The following is a 25643-nucleotide window of genomic DNA, read 5'->3' as shown; positions in this document are numbered from 1 at the left end:
CTCTGTGCCTTCAAGCAAGGAGGCCTCCCCGGTGCTGCTCAATCCTTGTTTGGCAGGGGAGACAGGGGTTGACCCAGCTGTCTTCCGAGTGCCCTGAGGCAGACCGGGGAGCACAGGGCCTGGGGGCTGCAACCTCCCTGGTCCTAAAGCTGATCCCTGGGCCCTTATTATCCTGAAGCAGTCTCCTTACCGTTTGGTTTTTCAATGTCTGCTATAATTTTTGATGTCCTCTTTTCATAAATGTTGCAATATTGTTGGTCCCTTGCTCTGTTCCTCTACAGATTGGCCAGTTTCTCTCCCTTGCATAGGGGGAAGTGGAATCTGCTCCCTCCTACCACGCTGCCATCTTCCTCCTCTGATCAATTTTTTTAAAATATATTTTATTGATTATGTTATTACAGTTGTCCCGTTTTTTTCTCCCCTTCATTCCCCTCTGCCCCACATGTCCTCTCCCACCAACATTCCCCCAGCTTAGTTAACGTCATGGGTCATGTATATAAGTTCTTTGGATTCTCCATTTTTTATACTATTTCTAACCTCCTGCTGTCTATTTTGTACCTACTATTTATGCTTCTTATTCTCTGTAACTTTTCCTTCATTCTCTCCCCTCCCTCTCACCACTGTTAACCATCCATGTGATCTCCATTTTCATAATTCTGTTCCTATTCTAGTTGATTGTTTATTTCGTTTTTGTTTCTGGTTTTTTTTTTTTTAAGGTTCAGTTTGTTGATAGTTGTGATTTTGTTGTCATTTTACTGTTTGTATTTTTTATCTTCTTTTTCTTAGATAAGTTCTTTTAACACTTATATAATAAGGACTTGGTGATGATGAACTCCTTTAACTTGACCTTATCTGGGAAGCACTTTATCTGCCCTTCCATTCTACATGATAGCTTTGCTGGATACAGTAATCTTGGATGTAGGTCCTTGCCTTTCATGACTTAGAATACTTTGTTCTAGTCCCTTCTTGCCTGCAATATTTCTTTTGCGATATCAGCTGATAGTCTTATGGAAACTCATTTTTAGGTAACTGTCTCCTTTTCTGTTGCTGCTTTTAAGATTTTCTCCTTCTATTTAATCTTGGGTAATGTAATGATGATGTGCCTTGGTGTGTGCTTCCTTGGGTCCAACTTCTTTGGGCTTCCGATCTTCCTGGACTTCCTGGAATTATATTTCCTTTGCCAGATCAGGGACGTTCTCCTTCATTATTTTTTCAAATGTGTTTTCAATGTCTTGCTCTTCCTCTTCTCCTTCTGGCACCCCTATGATTCAGATTTTGGAATGTTTAAAGTTGTCCCAGAGGTTCCTAAGATTCTCTTAATATTTTTTGCATTCTTGTTTCTTTATTTGTTTTGGTTGGATGTTTATGTTTTCCTTCTGCTCCAAACTATTGATGTGAGTCCCAGTTTCCTTTCCTTCACTGTTGGTTCCCTGTATATTTTCCTTTATTTCATTTTGCATAGCCCTCACTTTTTCCTCTATTTTGCTTCCACACTCAACCATTCTGTGAGCATCTGATTACCAGTGTTTTGAACTTTGCATCTGATAGGTTGGCTATCTCTTAATTGCTTAGTTGTATTTTTAGAGGTTTCATCTGTTCTTTCATTTGGAACATATTGTTTGTCTGAGCAGTCCTGTTATGTTGTAAGGGGCAGAGCCTTAGGTATTTACCAGAGTGGGGACAACCCACATGGCTGCATTTTGGTGCTGTACATGAGGGAATGGTCCAAAAGGGAACAGTGCCACTTGCTCAGCTCTACAACCAGCTTTCAATCACTTCCCCAACTATGCAGAAGCAAATTGGACTCTTCTGGTGTTGATTCTCATGGTGGTTTTGTGTATGTTCTAGGACCCTCTGGGTCTCTCTAACAAACTTTCCTGTGAAGCTGGAAGTCCTGCCACTACAACCCCCATAGATTCTTATAGCCAGAGGTTTTGAGGCATTTTTACCCCAAGCTGAAACCCTGGGTTTCCCAGTCTGCCTTGCTCCCCAGTTGTTCCTCCTGGTTTATCTGCAGGCAAATGTGACACCACCTGTTCTTTCAGCTGCCTCCTCACCTACCCCAGTTCTCCAGCCACCACCTGGCAGCAAATTCTCTCCACCCTGATTGTCCTCCTGCCAGTATGGATGAATGTTTCTTCTTTAACTCCTTGGCTGTCAGAGTTCCATACATTTAGATTTTCTGACAGTTATGGTTATTTTTTTTTTTTAAATTTGTTGTCTTTCTTTTTGGTTGTGTGATGAGGCAAAATATATCTACCTATGCTTCCATCCTGGCTGGAAGTTCTTTTTTCACTTCGTGATTTTACTAGTAATTATATCAAATATTTAATGTCAGAGTTATCAGACAGTATGGGTTTTGTATTCAGCAGAAATGTCAGACTCTTCAAGATTACCTAGATTCTTGAGTGTTTTAAGGGTATGCCAAAACTGAGTTTTGGGTTTTTTTAAATGGATATCATTAAACAGATAAATCATTTCTTAGTGTTCACTTTTCCCCTTTAGAAACCAGTGGACCTACTTATTGGTTGGCATTGAAGAAAATTAGCAAGCAGGCTTTGTTTATGAATATGTGAATAAGAGAAGAAGGCAAATGATGACTCATAAGAAAGCAGCCACATCAGTGTGCTAGCTGACCTGTACAATGGGGATGATGAAAAGTTTTGTGGATGAATAGTGGTGATAGATTTTTGAGCAATGTGAATGTAATTAATGCCACTGAAGTATATACTTTAAAGTTGTTAAAATGGTAATTTTTATGTTATATATATTTTACTCCAATGGGAAAAAAATAAGTATACAGAAAATTTCTACTCCAGTAATCATTTATCCAAATAAAGGTCAGGAGGCACAATTTTAGCTCCCATACTATGTGTTCCTTTGTTTAAATTTCACAAGGAAATATAAAATAAATTACCTAAAAACTGGATCCTTCTGTTTCCCTGTGTTTAACAATTAACAATGGTATCTTTGAAGAGTTATGATTCTGTGGAAAATCCATAGGCTTTGAAAGAGTAAAACCTCAGAATTGAGTTTCAGGCCAATTACTAACCAATTGGGTAATTTAAAGAATTTTCTTCCCCCCTTTTTTTTTTCTTTCTAAGCTTCAGGTTTTGTTTTGTTTTGTTCTCCCACCACCCCCACAAAATGATAATAATGGAGAGTGCTTAGCACAGTAACTGTCCTCAGCTAGAGGCAACGATTACCTGAAAAAAGTCTTGCCATTTATCTCTCATATCACAGTGATTAGGAACATTAAGAATATCAGAACTTCATTGTATTATTTACTTTGTAAAGCTTTCAGGTGTCACATCTTATGACTTGCTAGGATTCACTTTGTGAAAAAACTGGGAGGATGTATTAAAGGATAATATACAATGTTTTCAAAAATATGACGTATAATGAGAAATTCTCACACAAGTCAGATGTCATTTGAAATATCTAAGAAATTGAGAGTTTTCTCTGAGAGACTTAGTGGAGTAACATATGTGGATTTGCAGTGACTTTCCTTGAGTTCTAGCATGTAAGGAAGATACTTCAAAATCAAAGATTACCCTGGGCCTCCTCTTCTCTTTGCAGACCTTTGTCGGGAACACAAATGCTGACAGTGTGATGCACCACAAGTTACTGCATGCAGTGAGAGCCCGTTTTGTTCGCTTTGTGCCCCTGGAATGGAATCCAAGTGGAAAGATTGGCATGAGGGTTGAGGTGTATGGATGCTCCTATAGTAAGTAACTGCATGGACTATCAAACTATCATCACAGTACCAGTTTACTTATATTGAGAATGGCAATCTCAATTGTTCTAAAGTTATTCCTGGACCTTGATAACTTATAAACATTTGAAAATGTGAAATTCAAACCAAGAAAGAGAAAACAAAAGCTCTCCTATTTCGGAATGAAAAAGCTTGGAAGTAACAGATGATAATGATTTAAAAAATTAAATTAACTTAAGATGTTTGAGTTGCCATTTTTTCTTACAGTAAAATAATACTTTAAGCTCAGTTATTTCTTAGCAGGAAGTGAATATTACAAAGTTATCCCCTCTCTCAGAGCCATGAAGGAAAGAAAAAATGCAAGCAAAAATCAACAACAACAACAACAACAACAACAACAACAATAATAATAATAATAATAATAAAAACCTTCTCTCTGTTCACATATCAAGAAGAGGAGGGGAAGGAACATTTCAACCCAATGTAATCCATGGAATGCTTCTGTCCTGGAATTATGCTAGCTGTTCTTTCCTCTGTGAGTTGTTTACACCAAAAGTACAAGCAGAGCCCACCTTGTATATAAAGAAGGCTGTAAACATGGATAGAACTGGTAACCACTCTAAAATAAGGTCAAAATTATGCAAGAAAAGTTTCCATCCCTATAATTCTTCCCCTTTGAGTTTTATATTTAAATCTAAAATTGCATAAAACTAAATTGTTCTTCTATCTTAGCAGTGACATTCCATGCTCATATGCTATAACCCCTAATAAAAGCATTTGATTACTACTGCTTTAATGTAAATTAGTTCAATAAATTCCTGGTTTTGGTTACAAGAGTACGTAATGGGTTACAGGCTCGTACTCTTTTTCCCATGGTATGGTCAACTAAATGTCTGCAGAATCATCTGAAGAACTTCATAAAATGCGTTTTCCTAACCCTGTTTTGTACAGACTGGACTATGGTTTCTGGGGTTACAGATCCAGAAAGCTAAATGTTAACAAACTCCCCATGTTAATATAACACATGCATTATGCTTCATATATCCACTCAAAAGTCTAATAAATATCTAAAGTTGAACATAGCAAAAACAGAATTCTTGATTACCATTCTCTCAACATCCTGCTCATTCACATTGCCCCCATCTCAGTAACTGGTACCACTGTTTATCCACCTACTAAAGTAAAAATCCAGGACACAGCCTTAACTCCTTCTTTCCCATAACATCTATTCCTATGCAATGTATCTACAGTTCAGAGTGACTCTACCAGTGCTTTCCTCCCAAACATATCTTAAATCCATTGTACTTCTCCTGCCTTTCTGAGTAGAAGCCTCTATCTGTACCATTCCTTTGGGAAGGAATTTAAACATACTCCTACCAAAAGTTCCTGCTCCATGACACAACCTCCTCAAACCCATTTTTTTCCTGCAATAACCAAAGTGATTTTTATAAAGAAAGAAATAAAATCATATCATTTCCCCTACCTGCTTTACTTAAAATTGAAAGTCCTTATGGGAAAGCAATATTTCCCATTGAATATTCTCAGCCTACCTCTTTAACTTCCTTCTACTTCTCTGTATCCTTACAGACTTTCATGTTATTTCTTAAATACATCAGGCTTTTTCTACCTTGGGGCTTTTTCACTTTCTGTTCCTAAGGTACAGAACATTTTTTTCCTGGAATTTACATGTTTAGCTCTTTTGGCCTGTGTGAATCTTAACTATAATGCCACCTCTTCAGAGAAGTCCAGTCTCATTGCCCCTCTAAAGTCACCTGACTACTTCCTTTGCACCCGGGATTAACCCATAGTTATATACTATGGTTTTACTGCTTCCTATTCCTACCCCCACACCAGAATATCTTGTTTGGACTTACTAGTTTGCTATTTTCCATCTCAAGTCCCTGTACCAGAATGTGAATGCTGTAAGAGCAGGCACCTTGCCTATTAAGTGCCAGCACCTCATAGAGATAGACAGATGTTCAATAAATATTTGTGAAATGGATGGACAAACATATCAGTTCAGCCTTGTTGTCCCAACCTGGACAGCCAGTCTATTCAGGAATTACTTACTGTTAGTACACCCATTGTAAATAACTATTTTCCTCGTAGGCATATAAATTTTTTTCTGAAAATTACCTTTTATTATGTTGCTAAAGACTGGTAGAAATCTTACAGTTCTGTAATTTCTTAAGTCTTAAACTTTTACCATTTGGAAATTTCTACATGCTCATTCATTAATGCTTGCACTCACTTAGTTAACAACATTTACTTAGCACTTAAGATGTGTCAAGTACCTGGCTGGCGTAGCTCAGTGGATTGAGCTCGGGCTGCGAACCAGAGTGTCGCAGGTTTGATTCCCAGTCAGGGTACATGCCTGGGTTGCGGGCCATGACCCCCAGCAACCGCACATTGATGTTTCTCTCTCTCTCCCTTTCTCCCTCCCTTTCCTCTCTAAAAATAAACTAAAATCTTAAAAAAAAAAGATGTGTCAAGTATCATGTAAAACTTTAAGGATATAAATAATTATAACCTTTTTCTGGACTTTTGTAAGTTCTGCATTTTTCTGTTCAAGCATTTTGTATTATTGTGTTTTATTAATTATGTGATCGTTTTGTTGACAACCGTCTTCCCCAAATAAACTCTAAGCTTTGAAGAGAGTGTGCCTGTCAGGTATCCCCATGCTTTGCCCAACACAGAGTTGAATACACAGTATATTTTCAGTAAGTATTGTTGAATGATTGACATTGCTGATATTCAACGTTGGGGTAATAGGCATGTCAATAAAAACATGCAATAAGGGATTATGTGTGCCTGATAGAAATCTGACAAGGAGGCAAAGGGGAGAGACTAAAGTGTCACTGCTGGAGTCAGAGTCAGGACATCACCACCTGGCCCCCACTGCATCTCAGAAATCTAGTAGACAAGTCCCATAGCAAGGAGCCCAGGCACTAGGAGACGGTTGTCACAGAAGCTGCAAAGCTTCTTATGCTTAGTGCATAGGAGACAAGGGAAGAGAAAGTGTGAAATAAAGATATGTGCCTCTCTTTGTGCCTGCATGTCCCATGCTGCCTACACCTTCTTTCCTGTAACTTAAAATGGAATTCATCTGGCCTGTGGGAGTACGGACAGTTATAGTAGAAGATAGTCCTTCCCTTAAGCTCCAACTCCTTGAAGATAAAGTCTACATTTTTTCAGTTTAAACAGCTTCTCCTCATGGGAAAATTCAATGCAGACTGGGGACTGAAGAGTTTACTGTCTTTCAGTTGTCTCTCAACATTACAGATTCTGCCCCAAGTGAAGATTTCTGTTTTGTTTTGCTATGTTTGTTCTTCTTTCTTCAGACCTGACTTAATAAGTCTGTACCTGTAGATTTCTTTTTAATTCTCACCCAAGGGTATGTTCATTGATGAGAGAGAGTGAAGGAGAGAGAGAGAGAGAGAGAGAGAGAGAGAGGGAGAGAGAGAGAGAGAGAATGAATTATTGAGAAAGAGGAAATTGAACAGTTGCCTTCTGTATGAGCCCCGACTGGGATAGAATCTACAACCCTCTGGTGCACAGGGTGATGGCCCAGCTAACTGAGACTGAGTGAGGGAAGTAAGTGTCTGTAGATTTCTTTTGCAAGTGCCCATCTCTGGACCCTGTGTTCTACTTCCCATGGGCTTCAGCACTCATGCTACTTGCCATGTTTGTCTCTTATCTTCCCTCACCTAGCTGCTCTGATGGCCTCCTTGCTGAATGGCCTTCCTTGCTGAAGTGAGCACCATTTCACCTACTTCAGGGCTCCTCAAAGCCCTCGGTAGAGTTTGCACTCCTCATGGACTTGAATGCTACTCCCTTTCATCTTCTGTATCCCCCATTCAACTTCCATCAAGTGCACAAACTGTGTGATTCTTTCCTGATTCTATGTGCTCATAATTGATGCCACTTCCTTTCTGAAATACCCTTATCCTCTTTTGTCAGAATGCCTCCTGATTGCCATTGACTACCCACGATCAAATATCATCTATTTTTAAAGCCTTTCTGGCTCCCATACCTAGTCATGTGACACCTTTTTAGGTTTTATATTTCAATTCTATACCTTGCCTTGTTAAATTAAAATTAGCCAATGTTCCTGTCTACTCCCCAGTCTGTTCTTGTAATGTGGGGATCTTGTCCTGCCTCTCTGCTCCTGGGGCCAAGATCAAAGTCTGAAAACCACTGGATGTTCCACCAAGATTTACTGTGTATTTAATTATTTAGACACAAAAGCTAGTCAGCCTTACTCATTTTTGGAACTTTTTATTGTATTTTTTCAAATGTACAGTACTGTTTCTAATGGGGGCCTCCTTTATCTTGTATATACATAGACATTTTATAGGTGATAAAAATTATGAACTCATTAGAATCTTTGTTACACATGGGTTTCTTTAATATCTCACACTACTTCTCATTGAATAATTGAAATCATCAGTGATCACAATTCCTAAATTGAAGGTGCTTAGAGCCTCCTAAGCCTATTCTGGTATATTCTGTATTTAAACCTCTAGAAGTAAAGTATATCCCCATTTTCCCTAAGTATTTACATTTTTCAAATCATAGTTCTTGCAAGGCCTTCATTTTCTCTTACAAATGCCAGGATGACTCTTCCCCTTTTTGGGTTCCTGCTGCTTTCATGTCACCAGGGCCATTTTTTTTGCCCTGGCCACAGTGAAATTTATAGTCAAAGACTCCTTTTTGTGTGTCCAGATGTGAACAATGGAACAAATATTCTGCTCCTAAAAAGATGAGTTTTACAGCAAACACTCTTGTCTTGTCTGACTTCTGTCTCCTCATCTCCAAATGACAGTGGTAATCACTGTTACAACTGCTATGTCATTTTTTAGTTATGATGAATAGAGCATAAAACAAAATATCTAACAAATAGTCTGTGCTTAGTGAGAGCTATGCTAATGTAAGTACATATCCATAGAGGAAACCCTTGTATTGCCACTGCATGTTTCTTTTGGAGAAACATGAACCATATCTTCTATCAGGCAAAGACACCTCTGGCATTCAGATCTTTGTTTGCTGTTGTTTTCACTTTCACTGTTATAGGCTCTGGGATCTCAGTTTTCTGAGAAAGATCCCAGGTTCTTTCTTTCTGCCCAAAAGTAGAATCAAATGTGTTCTCCTAATGCATTCTACAAAGTTACAATGTCTTCTCCTATTATGATTACTACTGTTAAATAATTCCTTGAAGTGAATAATTCCATGGTAAACCAAGAACATAATTTTAACCCCCTTAAAGATAAGTATCCTGAGCAAGTTATACCCTCTTCTGGCTATATGCCAGGTTCATTTTGGCTATGACACATTGCCCATGTACAGATATCTGGCAGCCAAGCTTGCTATATTATATTCTCTTAAGAATAACAGAATATCTCCTTAATCATCATTTTCTTCCTGTGCCAACTCTGTTGTCTACTGGGGTATCTGTTTTTTAAGTTTTGCATCTGTGATCTCTCCCTCTGATCAATTAATCAGTCTTTGGCAAACATGTTCATGCTGGTGAACCAAGTAGCTAAAGGATATGGCTCTGCTATCTCACTGAATTGGTGATACAAAGATGCCCACTTAAAGATGCCAATATAGAATTATGTAAAATAATTCATCTCTTGTAGAGACAACAAAAGAAAAGTGACGAGGAAATGAGAAGAATCATCCTGAATTGTGAATCAATTTTTTTCTTGGAGAGAGAGTCAATATCTTTGCTATTAGTGGTTACTTTCCCATCATTGAGTTAGCAATTGCCATTAGAAAGGCCACCACCACCATCATCAGTATCTCCTTCCCTACCATCGTTTTGTATGCACAAGATGGTGCAACACACACTCCAAAACTCATCTTTTAAGATATAGATCGCTATTTTTATGTACTATAGAAAAAGAAACTGAAATTAAATTTATAATGGTGAAGTGACTTTTAGATAAGTAATTGCAATCCTGAGGCAAATATTTCTTCTGAGCTCTAAAACTATATTTTCATTTGTTTCCTTGATATCTCAATTTGATTATGTCATAAATAGCTCCAACTTGACATATCTCTAAGGGAACTCTTAACCAATTTGTGCCCTCTAACTGCACTCATTATCTTTTTCTTGTGGCCTTCCTCATCTCATAAATACCACCAGTTGCCCAAAGCTGACATGATAATCTTTCTTGATTTTTTTTCTTTCCCTCACTTTGCACAGTAAATCCACTAGCAAGTTCTATCATTATTACTTCCAAATATCATCAGAACTATATATCCATTTATTTTTATCTTCACAGCCACCAGCCTAGTTCAGTTATATCTTCTATCACCTGGAAGTTTTAACTCAGCAACCACTTGCAGTCTTTTCTTTCACTCCATTATCTCTGCTTCAGTCAGCAGGATCATCATTACTTATAGAGTTGAGCCACTTCATGCTAAAAATATTTCAATGACTTCTTCCTGCCTTTAAGAACAAAACCAAAGTCTTGTGCATAAAAACAGGTCCTATAGAATATATATGGAGAGGGAGAGAAAGAACAAGAGAAAGAGGAAGGTTAGATAGATGAATGATATATCTATTGATAGATAGATAGATACACATCTAATAGTGATTCAGATGTTTATTTCGCTATGAACTACCTATGTTACTTCCCAGTTTGTGAGCTCCATAAGGTCAAAGATCACACCAACTTAGATGCTCAGTTCTTAGCTCAGACAAAGGGCTATTTTAATTAATAGCAATTAAATTTATTGAATTAACAACTGTGTCCCAAAATGGCACATCCAGTAGGTTTTTGAGGCAGGATTTGAATCCAATTCCCTGGTGTTCTTACACTCTTGGCCTTTCCACAGTATGTCTGAAGGTATGTGTGGGGAAATTTTATTAGCAGGAAAATAATATATTCAACTTTCTAATACCCATATTATTATTATTTTATTAACAAGACAAAAGTGAGCAATCTATGGTTCCTGAGCATATGTAGCTAACATATATAGTGATAAAGTTTTGCTATTGTATAGTCCAGGAGCTCCTGGATCAACACATTTCTACTTTGTTATCCTTCCCCTGTGTTCTCAAACCTAGCTCTACATGAGAGTACTTGGTATATATATTTAATACCTATTCTAACAATACTTCAGCTCAACCATAAATACTCTTCAGGGCCCCAGCAAAAGCAGTTTGGTGGTTGTTGTTTTTAGGTGATTGCTATATAGAGTCATAATTTAAAACTATTTTCTCAAAGTGCTCTTCTAACTCAGGGACTCAATTATAAACCTAATTTTGATTTTTATATCTGTGATTGCTTATCTTAAGGATTTTCAGTGGAGCATTAAAACACTTTATTTATGTATTTATTTATTTTTAATATATTTTATTGATTATGCTATTACAGTTGTCCCATTTCCCCCCTTCACTCCACTCCACCCTGTACACACTCTCCCACCCACATTCCCCCCCTTTAGTTCATGTCCATGTGTCATAAGTTCTTTTTTTTATTTTAATCATTGTTCAAATACAGTTTTCTCCTTTTTACTCCCAATCCAGTGCCCCGTCCCACCCTCCCAACTTCCCTCCCATTACCACCCTCCACATAGTTTATGACCATGTGTACTTTAAGTTTGTTCCTGTGAACCCTTCCCACTGTCCCCTTAAATTCCCTCTTCTCTCCCCTCCGGTCACCGTCAGCCTGTCCTCTATTTCAGTGTCTTTGGTTATATTTGGCTTGTTTCTTTGTTTTGTTGTTTAGGTTCCTGTTAAAGGTGAGATCATATGGCATTTGTCTTTCACTGCCTGGCTTGTTTCACTAAGCATAATGTTTTCCAGCTACATCCATGCTGTTGCAAAGGGTAGGAGCTCCTTCTTTCTGCTGCATAGAATTCCATTGTGTAAATGTACCATACTTTTTTGAACCATTCATTTACTGATGGGCATCTTGGTTGCTTCCAGCATCTAGCTACTGTAAATTGTGCTGCTGTGAACATTGGGATGCATAGGTTCTTTTGAATTGGTGTTTTAGTATTCTTAGGATAGAGTCCCAGCAGTGGAATTACAGGGTCAAAAGGCAGATCCATTTATAGTTTTCTGAGGAAGTTCCATACTGCTTTCCATAGTGGTTGTACCAGTCTGCATTCCGACCAGCAGTGCACTAAGGTCCCTTTTTCTCCACAACCTCTCCAACAGTTGTTGTTTGTTGCTTTATTTATGATGGACATTCTGTCTGGTGTGAAGTGGTATCTCATTGTGGTTTTAATTTGCATCTCTCTGATAGCTAGAGATATTGAACATCGTTTCATGTGTCTTTGGATTTTCTGTATGTCCTCCTTGGAGAAGTGTCTGTTCAAGTCCTTTGCCCACTTTTTAATTGGATTCCTTGTCTTCTTAGAGTGCAGTCTTGTAAGTTCTTTATATATTTGGAAGATTAAACCCTTGTCTGAGGTATCATTGGCAAATATGTTTTCCCATACAGTTGTTTCTCTTTTAATTTTGATACTGTTTTCTTTAGCTGTGCAGAAGCTTTTAATTTTGATGAGGTCCCATTTGTTTATTCTTTCCTTTATGTCCCTTGCTCTAGGGGACAAGTAAGTAAAAAGTTTCTTTGTGAAATATCTGAGATTTTCCTACCTACATTCTCCTCTAGGACTTTAATGGTGTCACGTTTTATATTTAAGTTTTTTATCCACCTTGAATTTATTTTTGTATATGGTGTAAGTTGGTGCTCAAGTTTCATTTTTTTTTGCACATGGCTGTCCAGTTCTCCCAACACCATTTGTTGAAGAGGCTATTTTTATTCCATTTAATGTTGCTGCCTCCTTTATCAAATATTAATTGACCATAGAGACTTGGGCTTATTTCTGGGCTCTCTATTCTGTTCCATTGGTCCATGTGCCTGTTTTTATGCCAGTACCAGGATGTTTAAATTACAGTGGCCTTCTAGTATAATTTAGTTTCGGGTATTGTGATCCCTCCTACTTTACTCTTCTTTCTCAAAATTGCAGCAGCTATTCAGGGTCGTTTATAATTCCATATAAATTTTTGAAGTGTTTGATCTATGTCTGTGAAATATGCTATTGGTACTTTAATAGGAATTGCATTGAATGTGTACATTGCTTTGGGTAGTATGGACATTTTGATGACATTAATTCTTCCAATCCATGAACATGGTATATGTTTCCATTTGTTTGTATCTTCCTTGATTTCTTTCTTCAGTGTTGTGTAGTTTTCTGAATACAGGTCTTTTGCCTCTTTGGTTAGGTTTATTCCTAGATATTTTATTTTTCTTTTTGCTATTTCAAATGGGATTTGTTTCTTGATCTCTGTTTCTGCTGTTTCATTGTTGGTGTACAGAAATGCCTTTGATTTCTGGATATTGACTTTGTATCCCGCAGTTTTGCCAAATTCATTTATTAGTTCAAGCAGTTTTTTGGTGGAGTCTATACGATTTTCTATGTACACTATCATGTCATCTGTAAACAGTGACAGTTTTCCTTCCTCCTTTCTTATTTGAATTTCTTTTTTTTCTTTTTCTTGTCTGATTGCTGTGGCTAAAACTTCAAGTACTATATTGAATAGAAGTGGTGAAAGTGGACAGCCTTGTCTTGTTCCTGATCTTAGTTGAAAAGATTTTAATTTTTGGCCATTGAGTATGATGTTGGCTGTAGGTCTCTCATATGTGGCCTTTATTATGTTGAGGAATGCTCCCTCTATTCCCACTTTGCTGAGTGTTTTTATCATAAATGGGTGTTGTACCTTATCAAATGCTTTTTCTGCATCTATTGATATGATCATGTGGTTTTTGTCTTTACTTCTGTTTATGTGATGTATTACATTTACCGATTTGCAAATATTGTACCATCCTTGCATCTCTGGAATGAATCCCACTTGGTCATGGTGTATGATCTTTTTAGTGCACTGTTAGATGCGGTTTGCTAGTATTTTGTTGAGGATTTTAGCATCAATGTTCATCAGCAATATTGGCCTGAAGTTTTCTTTCTTTGTTGTGTCTTTATCTGGTTTTGGAATTAGGATGATTTTGGCCTCATAAAAAGAGTTTGAGACTCTTCCATCTGTTTGGATTTTTTGAAATAGTCTGTGAAGGATAGGGGTTAGCTCTTCCTTAAATGCTTTCTAGAATTCCCCTGTGAAACCATCTGGTCTAGGGCTTTTGTGTGTTAGGAGTTTTTTTTTTATTGCTTCAATTTCTTTTGCTGTTATTGGTTTGTTCAGGCTTTCTGCTTTTTCTTCATTGAGTTTTGGAAGATTATATTTTTCTAGGAATTTGTCCATTTCACCTAGGTTTTCAAATTTCTTGGCATACAGCTCTTTGTAGTAATTTCTTACAATCCTTTGTATTTCTGTGGTATCTGTTGTCATCTCTCCTCTTTCGTTTCTGATTGTGTTTATTTGGGTTTTCTCCCTTTGTTCTTGATGAGTCTGCTTAAAGGCTTGTCGATTTTGTTGATCTTTTCAAAAAACCAGCTCTTGGATTCATTGATCCTTAGAATTGTGCTTTTAGTCTCTTTGTCATTTAATTCTGCTCTGATCTTGGTTATTTCCTTCCTTCTGCTTGCTCTGGGCTGCCTTTGTTGTTGTTCCTCGAGATCTTGTAGAGGTAGGGTTAGGTTGTTTGTTTGGAATGTTTCTAACCTTTTTAGGTGGGCCTGTATCGCTATGAACTTCCCTCTCAGGACTGCCTTGGCTGTGTCCCATAAGTTTGGGGTTGTTGTGAGTTCATTTTCATTTGTTTCCAGAAACCTTTTGATTTCTTCCCTAATATCCTTCTTGACCCATTCATTATTTAATAACATGCTATTTAATATCCATGATTTTGAGTGTTTTTGTTTTTTTTTCCTTTGCGTTGGTTTCCAGCTTCAGTCCCTTGTGGTCTGAGAAAATGCTTGGTATGATTTCAATATTCTTGAAATTCTTGAGGCTTGTTTTGTGTCCTATCATGTGGTCTATCTTTCAGAATGTTCCGTGTACATTTGAAAAGAATGTATATTTAGCTTCTTTTGGATCAAGGGCTCTGTATATATTAGTAAAGTCCATTTCATCAAGGGTATTGTTCAATGCCACAATATCTTTGTTGATATTTTGTTTAGAAGATCTGTCCATTTTTGATAGTGGGGTGTTAAAATCTTCCGCTATAATTGTGTTGCTGTCCATATCTTTCTTGAAGTCCTCTAAGATTTTCTTTATGTATTTCAGTGTTCCTATGTTGGGTGTATGTATATTTACAATATTTATGTTTTCTTGATGGATTCTTCCCTTGAGTATTATGAAGTGACCTTCTGGGTCTCTCTTTATGGACCTTTTTTTGAAGTCTATTTTGTCTGATATGAGTATTGCTACCCTGGCTTTTTTTCCCTGTCCATTTGCTTGGAAGATTTGTTTCCAGCCCTTCACTTTCAGCCTGTACAGGTGTCTTATCCTGAGGTGGGTCTCTTGTAGACAGGAGATATGTGGGTCATTTTTTCTTACCCAATCAGCTATTCTATGTCTTTTCATTGGAGCATTTAATCCATTTACGTTTAAGGTTATTATTGATAGGTACTTATTCATTGTCTTTTATGTACGTGTGTTCCTCTCTTTCTCTCTCTCTTTTCCTGCCCTTCCTTAAAGCAGTCCTTTTAGAATCTTTTGCAGATCTGGTTTGGTTGAGGTGTATTCTTTTAGACTTCTTTTGTCTGGGAAGCTTCTTATTTGGCCTTCTGTCTTGATCAAGAGCATTGCTGGATATAGTAGCCTTGGTTGCAGACCTTTGATTCTCATTACCTGGAGTATTTCTTGCCATTCTCTTCTGGCTTGAAGTGTTTCCATTGAGAAGTTAGCTGTTAGCCTTATTGGGGCTCCCTTGTATGTTACTTCCTTTTTCTCCCTCTCTGCCTTTAAGATTCTCTCTTTGTCTTGAAATTTTGTCATTTTAATTATGATGTGCCTTGGGGTGAGTCTCTTTGGGTTGCTCTTGATTGGGACTCTCTGTGTTTCCTGGATTTGTGTGACTTTTTCTGTCGTCAAATTAGGGAAGTTCTCCTTCATTACTTGTTCAACTAGGACTTCGATCCCTTGCTCTTCTTCTTCTCCTTCTGATATCCCTGTTATACGGATATTATTACGTTTTATATTGTCTTGCATTTCTCTTAATTCCTCTTCATACTTTCTGAGCCTCTTTTCCTTTTCTTGCTCTTTCTGGATGCTGTTTTCTACTTTGTCCTCCAGCTTGCTAATCCGATCTTCTGCTTCATCAATCTTGCTTTTCATTCCTTCTACTGTGTTCTTCAGTTCAGAAATTGTATTCTTCATTTCCTCTTGACCTTTGTTGAGAGTTTCTATTTCCTTTTTCATGTTTGTATAGTTTGCAATGAGATTGATGTAGTTTCCCTCTAATTTCTGAAAGCTCATTGTGAGTTTATTGAACTTCCTGGTAATCATTGTTTTGAACTCACTATTTGATAGTTGAGTTGCCTCTATTTCATTTAGCATTTTTCCTGAGGCTTCCTCGTTTCCCTTCAGTTGGGGGTTGTTTCTTTGTTTTCTCATTGTTCGTGGGTTTCTTCTTTTTTCTTCTTGTTTGTTAATTTGATCTGTTCTGATTCCCTGTAATTATGGTGTGAATTTCTGTGGTAGAATATTTGTGAGATTCAGTGGTGCAATCTCCTTCGCATATCCTGGTGTTCATAGCTTCCCCCTACTCTTTTTTTGTGATCAGTTGGAGGAGTAAGGCAAAATGGTTTAAAACAGCAAGACAGTATACTATGATATTTACTTTATCAGCCAGTAGAGAAGAGATGGGTTATCCTTTGGCTCGTTAGAGTGTTAACCGTGATCCTCCACCTCACTATCCATGTTTTAGAAAGGATGGAAAGAGAGTAAGACTCTTATTGGGGACGAGAGGATTGTTAGTTGGATCTAGAAAGCTCTGAGGCTGTGGGAGGTCAGATTCTAAAGTAGGGTTGGACTAAAGATTAGTATATAGGAGTAGTGAGTAAAAGAATAGAGACAACCCCCACAATAGTATAGTTCAGAAAATTGCAAAGTGGGGTGAGATCAGGTAGGGGCATTGAGAAGCATTTACAATTGTATAGACTAGGTCTTACTAGCAGTAATAGTAAAGTGACAGTCTTGTGGCAGAATCGATGAGGTCTAGATAACAAGAATAAAAGGTATAGAACCTTGAGAGGTGTATTAATGGAACACAAATGAAGGATAGTAAATTATCAACACCTTGTGACTGAGATACCCAGGGGAACCTATCAAATGACAGTATAACCAGCCAAGCAAAAAAGATTATACAGAAAGAAAAAGAATACCAAAATACTATTAAAATAAAAAATGTTGGAAAAGTGAGAAAAAGATAATACAAATTTACAGTAACTGGCAAGATTAAAAAAAAAAGGAAGAAAAGCAGAAGATGTAGTGCAGGAGAGATAAATTTGGAGTGGAAAGAATAATATTAGGATGAATGGAAGAGAAACAAAAGGATTACCAGATAAAAATAATAAGAATTGAAAAGTAAAATGTTACATAAAACACAAGATAAAATCAACCAACCAACAACAGCCAGAGAAACCAAACAAAACCAAACAAAACCAAAAAACACACACAAAAAAACAAAAACAAACAAACAAACAAAAAAACCCCACACCTCTTGTTGGTTTCTAACTGGCCAGACCAGTTTTTCTGATCTTGCTGGCTTCAGCTGGCTGAGGGACCTTTGAAATGCTTCTCTCTCTCCCAGCCAGATCTCAGCAAGTCTGTCAGGTACCCTGGGTGCTCCCGAACACACTGGCTCTCTGGATCTCACTTCCATGTTCTTCCGGACTCCGGGGTCCTGCAGGGTTCCAGCTCTATGATCTCAGGAGGCACCCGTGACGTTTTGGGATTCACTGCACTCTCCCTGGGGATTGTAAAAGGGCGTGCCCCTCCCCAAAACTTTTGATATTGGGGTCTAGGATAACCCTAAGCGCCTCGCCGCGACCCTTCTGGCTTCAAAGCACATGAGAGTCAGTCTTCCGGATGGTGTGTAAGCCGAGCTATTTCCATCTCCAATTTCCCCACCGAACCGCACTCCGACTGGGTGTAGGCGCCTTTCCCGGATTCCCTGGTCGGGCTGGCTGGAAATCTCTGAGCCACCACTGTAGGAGCGCACCAAGCGCTATGTCCCTCCCGGGATCGCAGCGCGCGACCCAGGCCTCCCTATGGGGTGCAAGCCCAGCGGGGCCAGGCTCTGTACTCTCCACCGACCTGCACCTCTACCGGGCTAGGGGTGCGGGCGCTCTTCCAGGCCACCCCTGGTCCTGTCGGCTAGAGGCCCTCACTTCTCCCAGGTCTCTGGGCAGATGTTCATATTCCCTGGGCGATTTTTTCCCAGTCCAACTGGCCAATCTCTTCCTTCTAGCAACATGTTCATCCCTGGAGTTGCTCACCCCCTGAATTCGGGGGAGGGAGCAGCAACTTCCCTCTCCCGGGAGCCCTGGGGCAGACCCCGGAGCACCGGGCGGGCCTGGAGTCTGCACACCCCTAGACCCGGCGCTGATCCCTGGGCCCCTTTTGTCTCCTTTCTGTCTGGTTTTCCAGCGAGTGCAATACTTTTTGATGTCCTGCTTTCAAAAGTGATTCAGTAACCTAGCCCATTTGCTCTGTTTCTCCACCGATCCCCGAGCTTCCCCCCCTTCACAGAAGCTGAGAAAAATGCTGCCTAGAGCAAAGCCGCCATCTTCCGTCTCCCACTTTTAACAGTAATATACAATAATGTTAAACACATAGAATCTACACTCAAACAGTCAGAAATGCAAACCTATTTTTATCACCTATTTGTTGTGCAATCTTCAAAAATCTTGGGCCCACTGTGTTCACAATTGTTTTCTATGAAAAAACAGGTAATAATAATGCTCATTGCATATATTCAAGTTGTTTGAAATAGCGTGTGATGATAAACTTTCAAAAAGTATTAGCTATGATTATCATTACTTTCATCTAATATTTAAGGTGGTTGTCAAAATTCTCTTTTTTTTCCCTTCCTTTTTCAGGATCCTATCCCATCAGTACCTCAAAGGAAAGAGGCAAACTTTGTTACACATGAGGTCCATAAGGGTTCTGATACCTAAAAAAGTCCATCTAGAGACTACTAGGCTATGTGGACTTCTGTCTGGGGGCTTCTATTTGACTTTCTTCAATAATGAAAAGCTAATTAATTTTTAAATCATTATAAATTCCAATAAAATTTAATGATCTGTTAGGTTTCTCAATCTTCTTAAAAAACACATCTATTATGTTATACCATAGGTGGCCTCCTATGCAAGAAAAATAAACATACAAACAAAACACTTCGCTCCTATTTTGGTTAAATATTGCCAAGTAGTGCCATCCAATATTCATTAGGTTCTGAGCTAAAGTGTTAACATCATATTCTTTACCCTGAAAAGTATCTTTACTTCAGCAAAGCTGCCCTCTTTGTGGTTGTTCTGATCATCTGTTGTCATTTATCACACATGGTAGCTGCCATAAAGTGGTAGAGTGCATCTTAGGCTTGCTAAGGCCCATATGACCTCATTACAGGGAACCTCAAAAAGCCACATTTGAAAACACTAGAGAAAATGTGGGGGCAAGATGGCAGTTGTCAGACCTCAGACTTGGAGACCCCAAAGTGAACTTTGAATCCTATTCCACATATCATAGAAGTTTTAGTTGGAAAAACAACCAAGATCATTCTCTGTGATTATTTCATTTTATTGGTGAGGATATTGAGGTCCAGAAATGTCTTTAAATTAAATTAGTCAAAAATGCAATATGCCTACTATTCTTTCTTAGTTCATGCAGAAAAAATCTATTTTTTTCCATGAAGAGACAAATATACATATACATATGCAATGAAAACATAAGATAAATATTTTTTGGTTGGCTGAGAATATGAAAATGTTTTCATCAGGGAATCATTTCACTCATAAGCCTTTCTGCTAGGCTGTGGAGATACAGAAATAAATTAGACAACCTCTGTTCTTTAGGAGCCCAAAGGTTGTTACAGGTATAAAAAGCAGACATAAATTCTTGTAGTGGAGGTTGAGGAAACCAAGTCTTATCTAAGGCTAGCAGAGGAGGGGAAAATCCACAGCTAACATTTTTTCCTGATGCATTAATGTGTGTGAATTATCTGACTATATAACTCTGATTCTCATGACCCACATGCTAATAGTGGTGATTTTAAAGAAAAGCTCAGCCATCTCCAGGGAAGGAACTGGGTGTCCGGAAGAAAGAACTGAAGGAAAATGACACATTCTGTCTTACATATTTTGTAAACGTTATGCAAATGCTTCGTGGAAAAAAATGGTAAGACTATATCATCTAAAAAGGGAATGTTATTAAAAAATAAAAATGCCCTATGCACACTGCAAAAAAAAAAGAAATAAAGAAAAGAAAAAGAAAACCTTGAAAGGGAAAATGACCTAATAAACACTTTATTCAGCAGTGGTTTTCCACACAATGTCAAAGCCTTTGTCTCCTGTAGTTTGTTTTACATTTACTCTGTTGAAATGGTCACTGAAGTGATCTACTGGTATTCCTCCTGCTGACCTCTAGCACTAAGTTCTGTATATTTTGCCCAGGTAGAATCATTAATAAAGAATGTTCAATTTTCCCCAAATATAAAACCATGGCAAATCTTTTTCTTTTCCCAGAAAAAAAAAGGTAACTAGTCTTAGGGGGTAAATTGCAATTATCTTCTCCAATTTTGTCACTGCTATTTAAATGAAACATCTTTTCAAGGAACAGTTGTGTATTATGGCTGAAGACCACTGATAGCTTTCTGAAACAGGGAGCAGTTCATAATTGTGTTATGCTATTTTCACAGAGGTTGGCTGCTCAGTGTCAGCCTTTACCTTGATCATTCTTTCTGTGAACTGGTAAATAAATTTGTGAAACATTATTGCCTTCATGAAAGCTTCTGGTAGCCTGTCTATACCTTTCTAGGGGTGATCAGCCATGTGTCAGGTTGCACTTTTCACTTGAGTGACCATATGTCCCAGCTAGCCCATGCCACTGTCCAGTTTAATAATCTAGAGCTTCCTAATCAGTCACACAAATTCTGAATGTGCTCAGAGACATCTACAAGTCTAAGGTATCTAAAAAACCTAGACATTATATGTCTCACTGTAAGAGCAAAATGACTACATGCTAAATAGGGTTGGAACTCAGAGCTTTGATTTTTTTCTATGATTGTTTTTCTGTGTTTTCTCCTTGCCACCTATCCTGTTTCTCACCTGTTGTCATACAGAAAAATGTCAGAAATTCTGTAAGAAAAGCTATTTTTAGGACATGTCACTATTATCTTTAGAAACTTATATTGTTTCTTTAGTTTATCAGAGGTTATGAACTTTTGAAAGGCCTTGAAATGTCGCAGAATTGGTGGAGAATCTATGCATATTTGAACTGACTGCAGAAACATCTGTGGTTTGTGGATTGCTAGCCAAAGACCTCTAGTATTCAGTGCAAATATCTGGTTTTAATAATTATCATTTTCTTATATAGTATATTATGAAATTTCAACTGTAATTGTATCAAAAATCATGTTTACTGTGAGCTGCTGAAGAATCTTTGTGGTACTACTTGCCTCAGTGAGAAGCAATAGTTTCTCTGTTAACATTGAGCTTCAGCTTCCCAGCCAGTGAGAAGTGTGCACACCATGTCACCAACCCACACAAGACCCCTTCTCAGCTCACTTGGGGATTTGAGCTTGGAATCATTTATTCAGTAGAACCTTTTCTCAGCTGGTTTGTTGACAAGCTACTAACACCCATCAAATATGTCAGAATATGCCTCCAGAATTCTGTTTCTCAGAAAGCAAGGTATGACAGCTGGGTCAGCAATTAGCCAGTGTTGGCAGTTTTCAGTGCCACTGGGAAGCCAGCCAGTGTTGGCAGTTTTTAGTGCCACTGGGATACAGGAGAGCGCCTGCTCGATTATCCTGACCTATAAGGAGAGGTTTGCAAGCTGTAGGAACTGCCTTTATCCTGAAAACTTCTTGGGTCCACAAGTGACCTATCTTTCATATTTTAGAAAAACCTGCCAATGTATGACCATCTCAACAAGCCACAAATTGAATTGAATTGAACTGAGTTTATAATATTGAGATCCTAAAAATTAATTTTGAGAAAGAGGGAGAAATTGTCCATCCAGGAAGTAAATCTCTAATAGCTGGTTTCTGGGTGGCACTGTTGATGAGTTAAGGAGCTCTGGTGAGTGGTCAATGTGCCAGGAAGAGGAAAAATACAACCAAACACCAGAAGGATCATGTTAAAGCTTTGCTAACTTGTTAAAACACAAAGAAACTGGAACAGAGTATTTCCAATGAGAAGGGCTAGCCAAAGTGCGAAGCTGGGTGGTCAAACAAGTAACAAAGGTATATTTTCTAAAAACCAGACTTGATGATGTGCTTTCCCTACTTTACATACATTGATAATTGTTTCTCTATTGACATCAGAGTTACATTAAAACCTCAGGGTCATGTTTAAAGGGCTCTCTATCATAAAACTCCCCACCCTGTCCCCACTCTTTTGACTCTCTCTGCCCTGGAATCTATGCTTTAGTGCAGAGGTTCTCTAACATCAGTAAAAATCAGGATCACATAGAGTGTACAGTAGCACACAGGTGGCTGGGACCTAATCCCAGAATTTCTTATTCTGCTGGTCTGTGGTGAGGTCCCAAATCCTGCACTTCTGAAAGGCTCTCTTCAGATACCCAGTATGCTGGTGCAGAGGGTACACTTCTAAAGCAACACCTCTAGCATGTCTGAGTCCTTATGGATTGAGATCTGTCCCTATACTCTTTTCCCCATGCTTGGAATGGAGGCTTCTGCCTTCTGCTGGTTGGGTGTGTAATTGTGTCATGCTGCTCTCTTCACTGTAGCCATTTGGAGCAGGGAACTCTTCTGAGTTTATTACTGTCAACCTGTGCTGAATATGGGCTCTGTATGCTGAGGGAGTTCAATAAAGGTTCAAATGCAAAAATATCTGACTGAAGTAAGACCACAAAAGTCAACCAAGATGGGGGATTGGGATCGAGCTTACTGGAGATAGGATGGGGAGGGCATTGCATATCTACCCACAAATAGCCTTGCAGATGTGTGTGTGGTTTCTATCTCCCTCCCAGAAGGAGCCACTTTTCTGAGTGAACTTGGTCTCAGTAGGAGCACGCACAAAAGAGCAGAAACCACAGGGAACTTCAAATCAACTTTTAAGAAAAAGAAAACTTCCTATTCAAAGCTATCTTCTTTTACAATTGGCATTTCCTTTCTTACGCAAACACACACACACTCAGGGCCCAGTGCATGCCTCATTCTCACTGTATGAGGTCAGGGCAGCCTCACTGTACACAGGAGGCAATTCTCACCAATCCCCCACTTTTTGAATGAGGGAATGTTCATTGCTGGGTGTCAAAACCATTCTCCATGTGTAGTCTTGGACAGGTACACAATCTCTGTGCTTTGGCATCCCAAGCTGATAACAACATTAAATTAGGCAAATACATTAATTCATTTTTCTCCTAAAAATGAGTTACTCAGTTCAGAGTAAGATATCTCTATGACTGGCTTAGAGAGGATATAGAAGAAAATAAAAAGCTATATTTAATTTTTGTTATTTTTTGGTCCCCTAAACCTACTTTCAGAGGTGCTCACCCACTTCCCAATCTGCCAATAGAAGCCTATTTCTACTCTTTACACACCTTCCAACAAATTTTCCTTTGTTTTCTTCTTTTTTTTTAGTTGTAAAAGATAATCTTCTTTCAAGATAATTGTAAAACATAAATGAAGATGCTGATGTCCATAACAAACCTCCATGCCCCAACTTAAGTACCAAACCAAAGTATCAGGACAAATTGTGTATAGTAATATCTAATATGTAAAAAACAGCATATAATAGAATTGTTTTTCTTAACAGCAACATTATAAAAATATGGGACATTGTTATCATTTTAAAATGATAATGTTTTATCATTTTCTCATCACTGTTTTATCCAAGTGAAATTGAGAATGCTGACTATTTCACATTGCTTCAGTGCCTGGAGGAAACATTACATATTCAGCTGGGGAAAACTTTAATTCTTTTTAAAATTTTATTTTTTGAAAAAAATGTAATTTGTTAACCCTCTGTTTTTCCATTTGTCAAACAGTTGTTGAATTTTGTGTATTAGTTAATTAACATTGCAAAGATCTCTAGGCCATTTGCCTGACTTCTCTTAGAGGCAAAGCTTCTCTCATTAGCTGTTGTTGGTGTTAGGAGTGTAGCTTCCACTTTTGCCAGACTGATTCTGTGCTCTCCAAAGGAGCTTTCCACCTACACAAGTGAGCATATGTGAGCAATGCAGGTATCAACCCCCAAGTGGTTACAGAGTGGGGGCAGGTGATGTCTCAGGAAGTCAGGGACAATCAGAAGCATCATGCTTGAGCATTGGAAGCTCACTAGGTTACTAAGTCATTTATTTCACAAGCATTTTTGCACAACACAGTGATCTGACTTAATGAGGCAGTTAATACACATCTGGCGGTGTCCTCATGGGATGTACTGTCATACTGGAGAAATGGACTAAAACACATCAGGGAACAACCATGTATCAAATTCCAATTGAGAGGTGAATTATGAAGAGAGTAGATGACACTTAGAAGGAAACTAACAGGAGAAACCAGTTAGGGAAAGGACCAAGACCCAGAGGTGAGCATCAGAGCATTGCAGAGAAAGGCACAGTACTTGGAGAGTGCTCAACACAGTCAAAGCAGGGGTAAGCCTAAAGTGGTAAGTTGAGTTTCTAACTCTAACTCTGCCACTTGCTAATGATGTATTTTTTTTTTACTTTTAGTGTCATAGTTTCCCCATTTGTAGGACAGTAATAATAATAGTAAGCTCCTCATGGGGTATCTAAATGGGTCAAATAAGTTCATGCACAAACAACATTTAGAGCATTACAGGGTTCAGACTGTACATTTTGTGGATGTTACTAATCCCTTCATTCTACTCATGCACATTCACATGACTCAGACATCATGAGTGCAGCATGCGGGAGAGGAGTCAGGGTTGGGAAGACAATTAGCAGATGAAGTGGGGAAGGAGTACAGAGACCAATCCTGATGAGTTTTAGAGATTTGATTTAATTTTAATTTAGAGGAGTTTACTGAAGGGTTTCAGCAGAGGGGATGTATGGTGTTGCTTACATTTTATGAAAATGAGAGAATGTGTCAGAAGGAGGTGGTGGAGGTTGAATCAGGAAGAGTGGCTATGAGGTTATTTTGAGAATATGGAAGGTGATGATGAGGGCTTGATTGCATGCCTGCTCAGTGTGATGTGAAGAATACTGAACCCCAAACTTAAACAAAATTTCTTTACACCATGTTCTTCATATTGTCTTTATAGCATGCTTCAAATCTTTGCTACTGCAGTACTTCCTTTGGATTAATGATAAAATTAGGAAATGAAATGTTAATGAGTGACTAGTCATTTCCAGGTATGAACTTTATATCATTCTCACAATGACATTTAAGGTTGGTTTCTCTTAGCTGTATTTTACAGATAGGAACACTGAAGCTCTGGGATGTCAAACAGTTGGCTTAAATTCACCTGCCAGGAGCTAGCAAAACCAGAATTAAAACCCTGGCCTGTAGGTTTCAATTGGTAAAACAGGAACAATATTTTCTTTGTTCCTGTTTTATCAGTTGTCTATATTTCCTTAAGATCTCATAGCAAGGTAGAGATGTGGTTTTTTTTAGAGATAACCTATGTCACTAAAATCTGTATCATTAATTTTGTCACTACATTAACTACTCATTTGAGGAAATGGAAGCAGATCTTAAATGCTGTGATGAATTGAGATTGAGGGTAGATAGTGTATTAGAATGGAGAAGGAAGGAGTTAGGGCACTGCAGACCTAGATACATGGCTCAAAGTGTCTCTTCTA

General features: G+C 38.3%; 1 protein-coding gene across 1 annotated transcript in view; it reads left to right on the top strand.

Moving 5' to 3' along the window:
• Positions 1-25643, top strand: part of CNTNAP5 (contactin associated protein family member 5) — a 958268-nt gene that overhangs the window by 425957 nt on the left and 506668 nt on the right. The window contains exon 4 of the mRNA XM_045850657.1: positions 3580-3727. Coding sequence (XP_045706613.1) covers positions 3580-3727 — 148 coding nt within the window. The remainder of the gene's footprint in view (positions 1-3579; positions 3728-25643) is intronic.

The sequence above is a fragment of the Phyllostomus hastatus genome, unplaced genomic scaffold, assembly GCF_019186645.2.
Source record: "Phyllostomus hastatus isolate PE091 unplaced genomic scaffold, TTU_PhHast_1.1 phas_contig_84, whole genome shotgun sequence".
NCBI classification, from domain to species: domain Eukaryota; kingdom Metazoa; phylum Chordata; class Mammalia; order Chiroptera; family Phyllostomidae; genus Phyllostomus; species Phyllostomus hastatus.
This window is presented reverse-complemented; position numbering and strand designations above follow the sequence as displayed.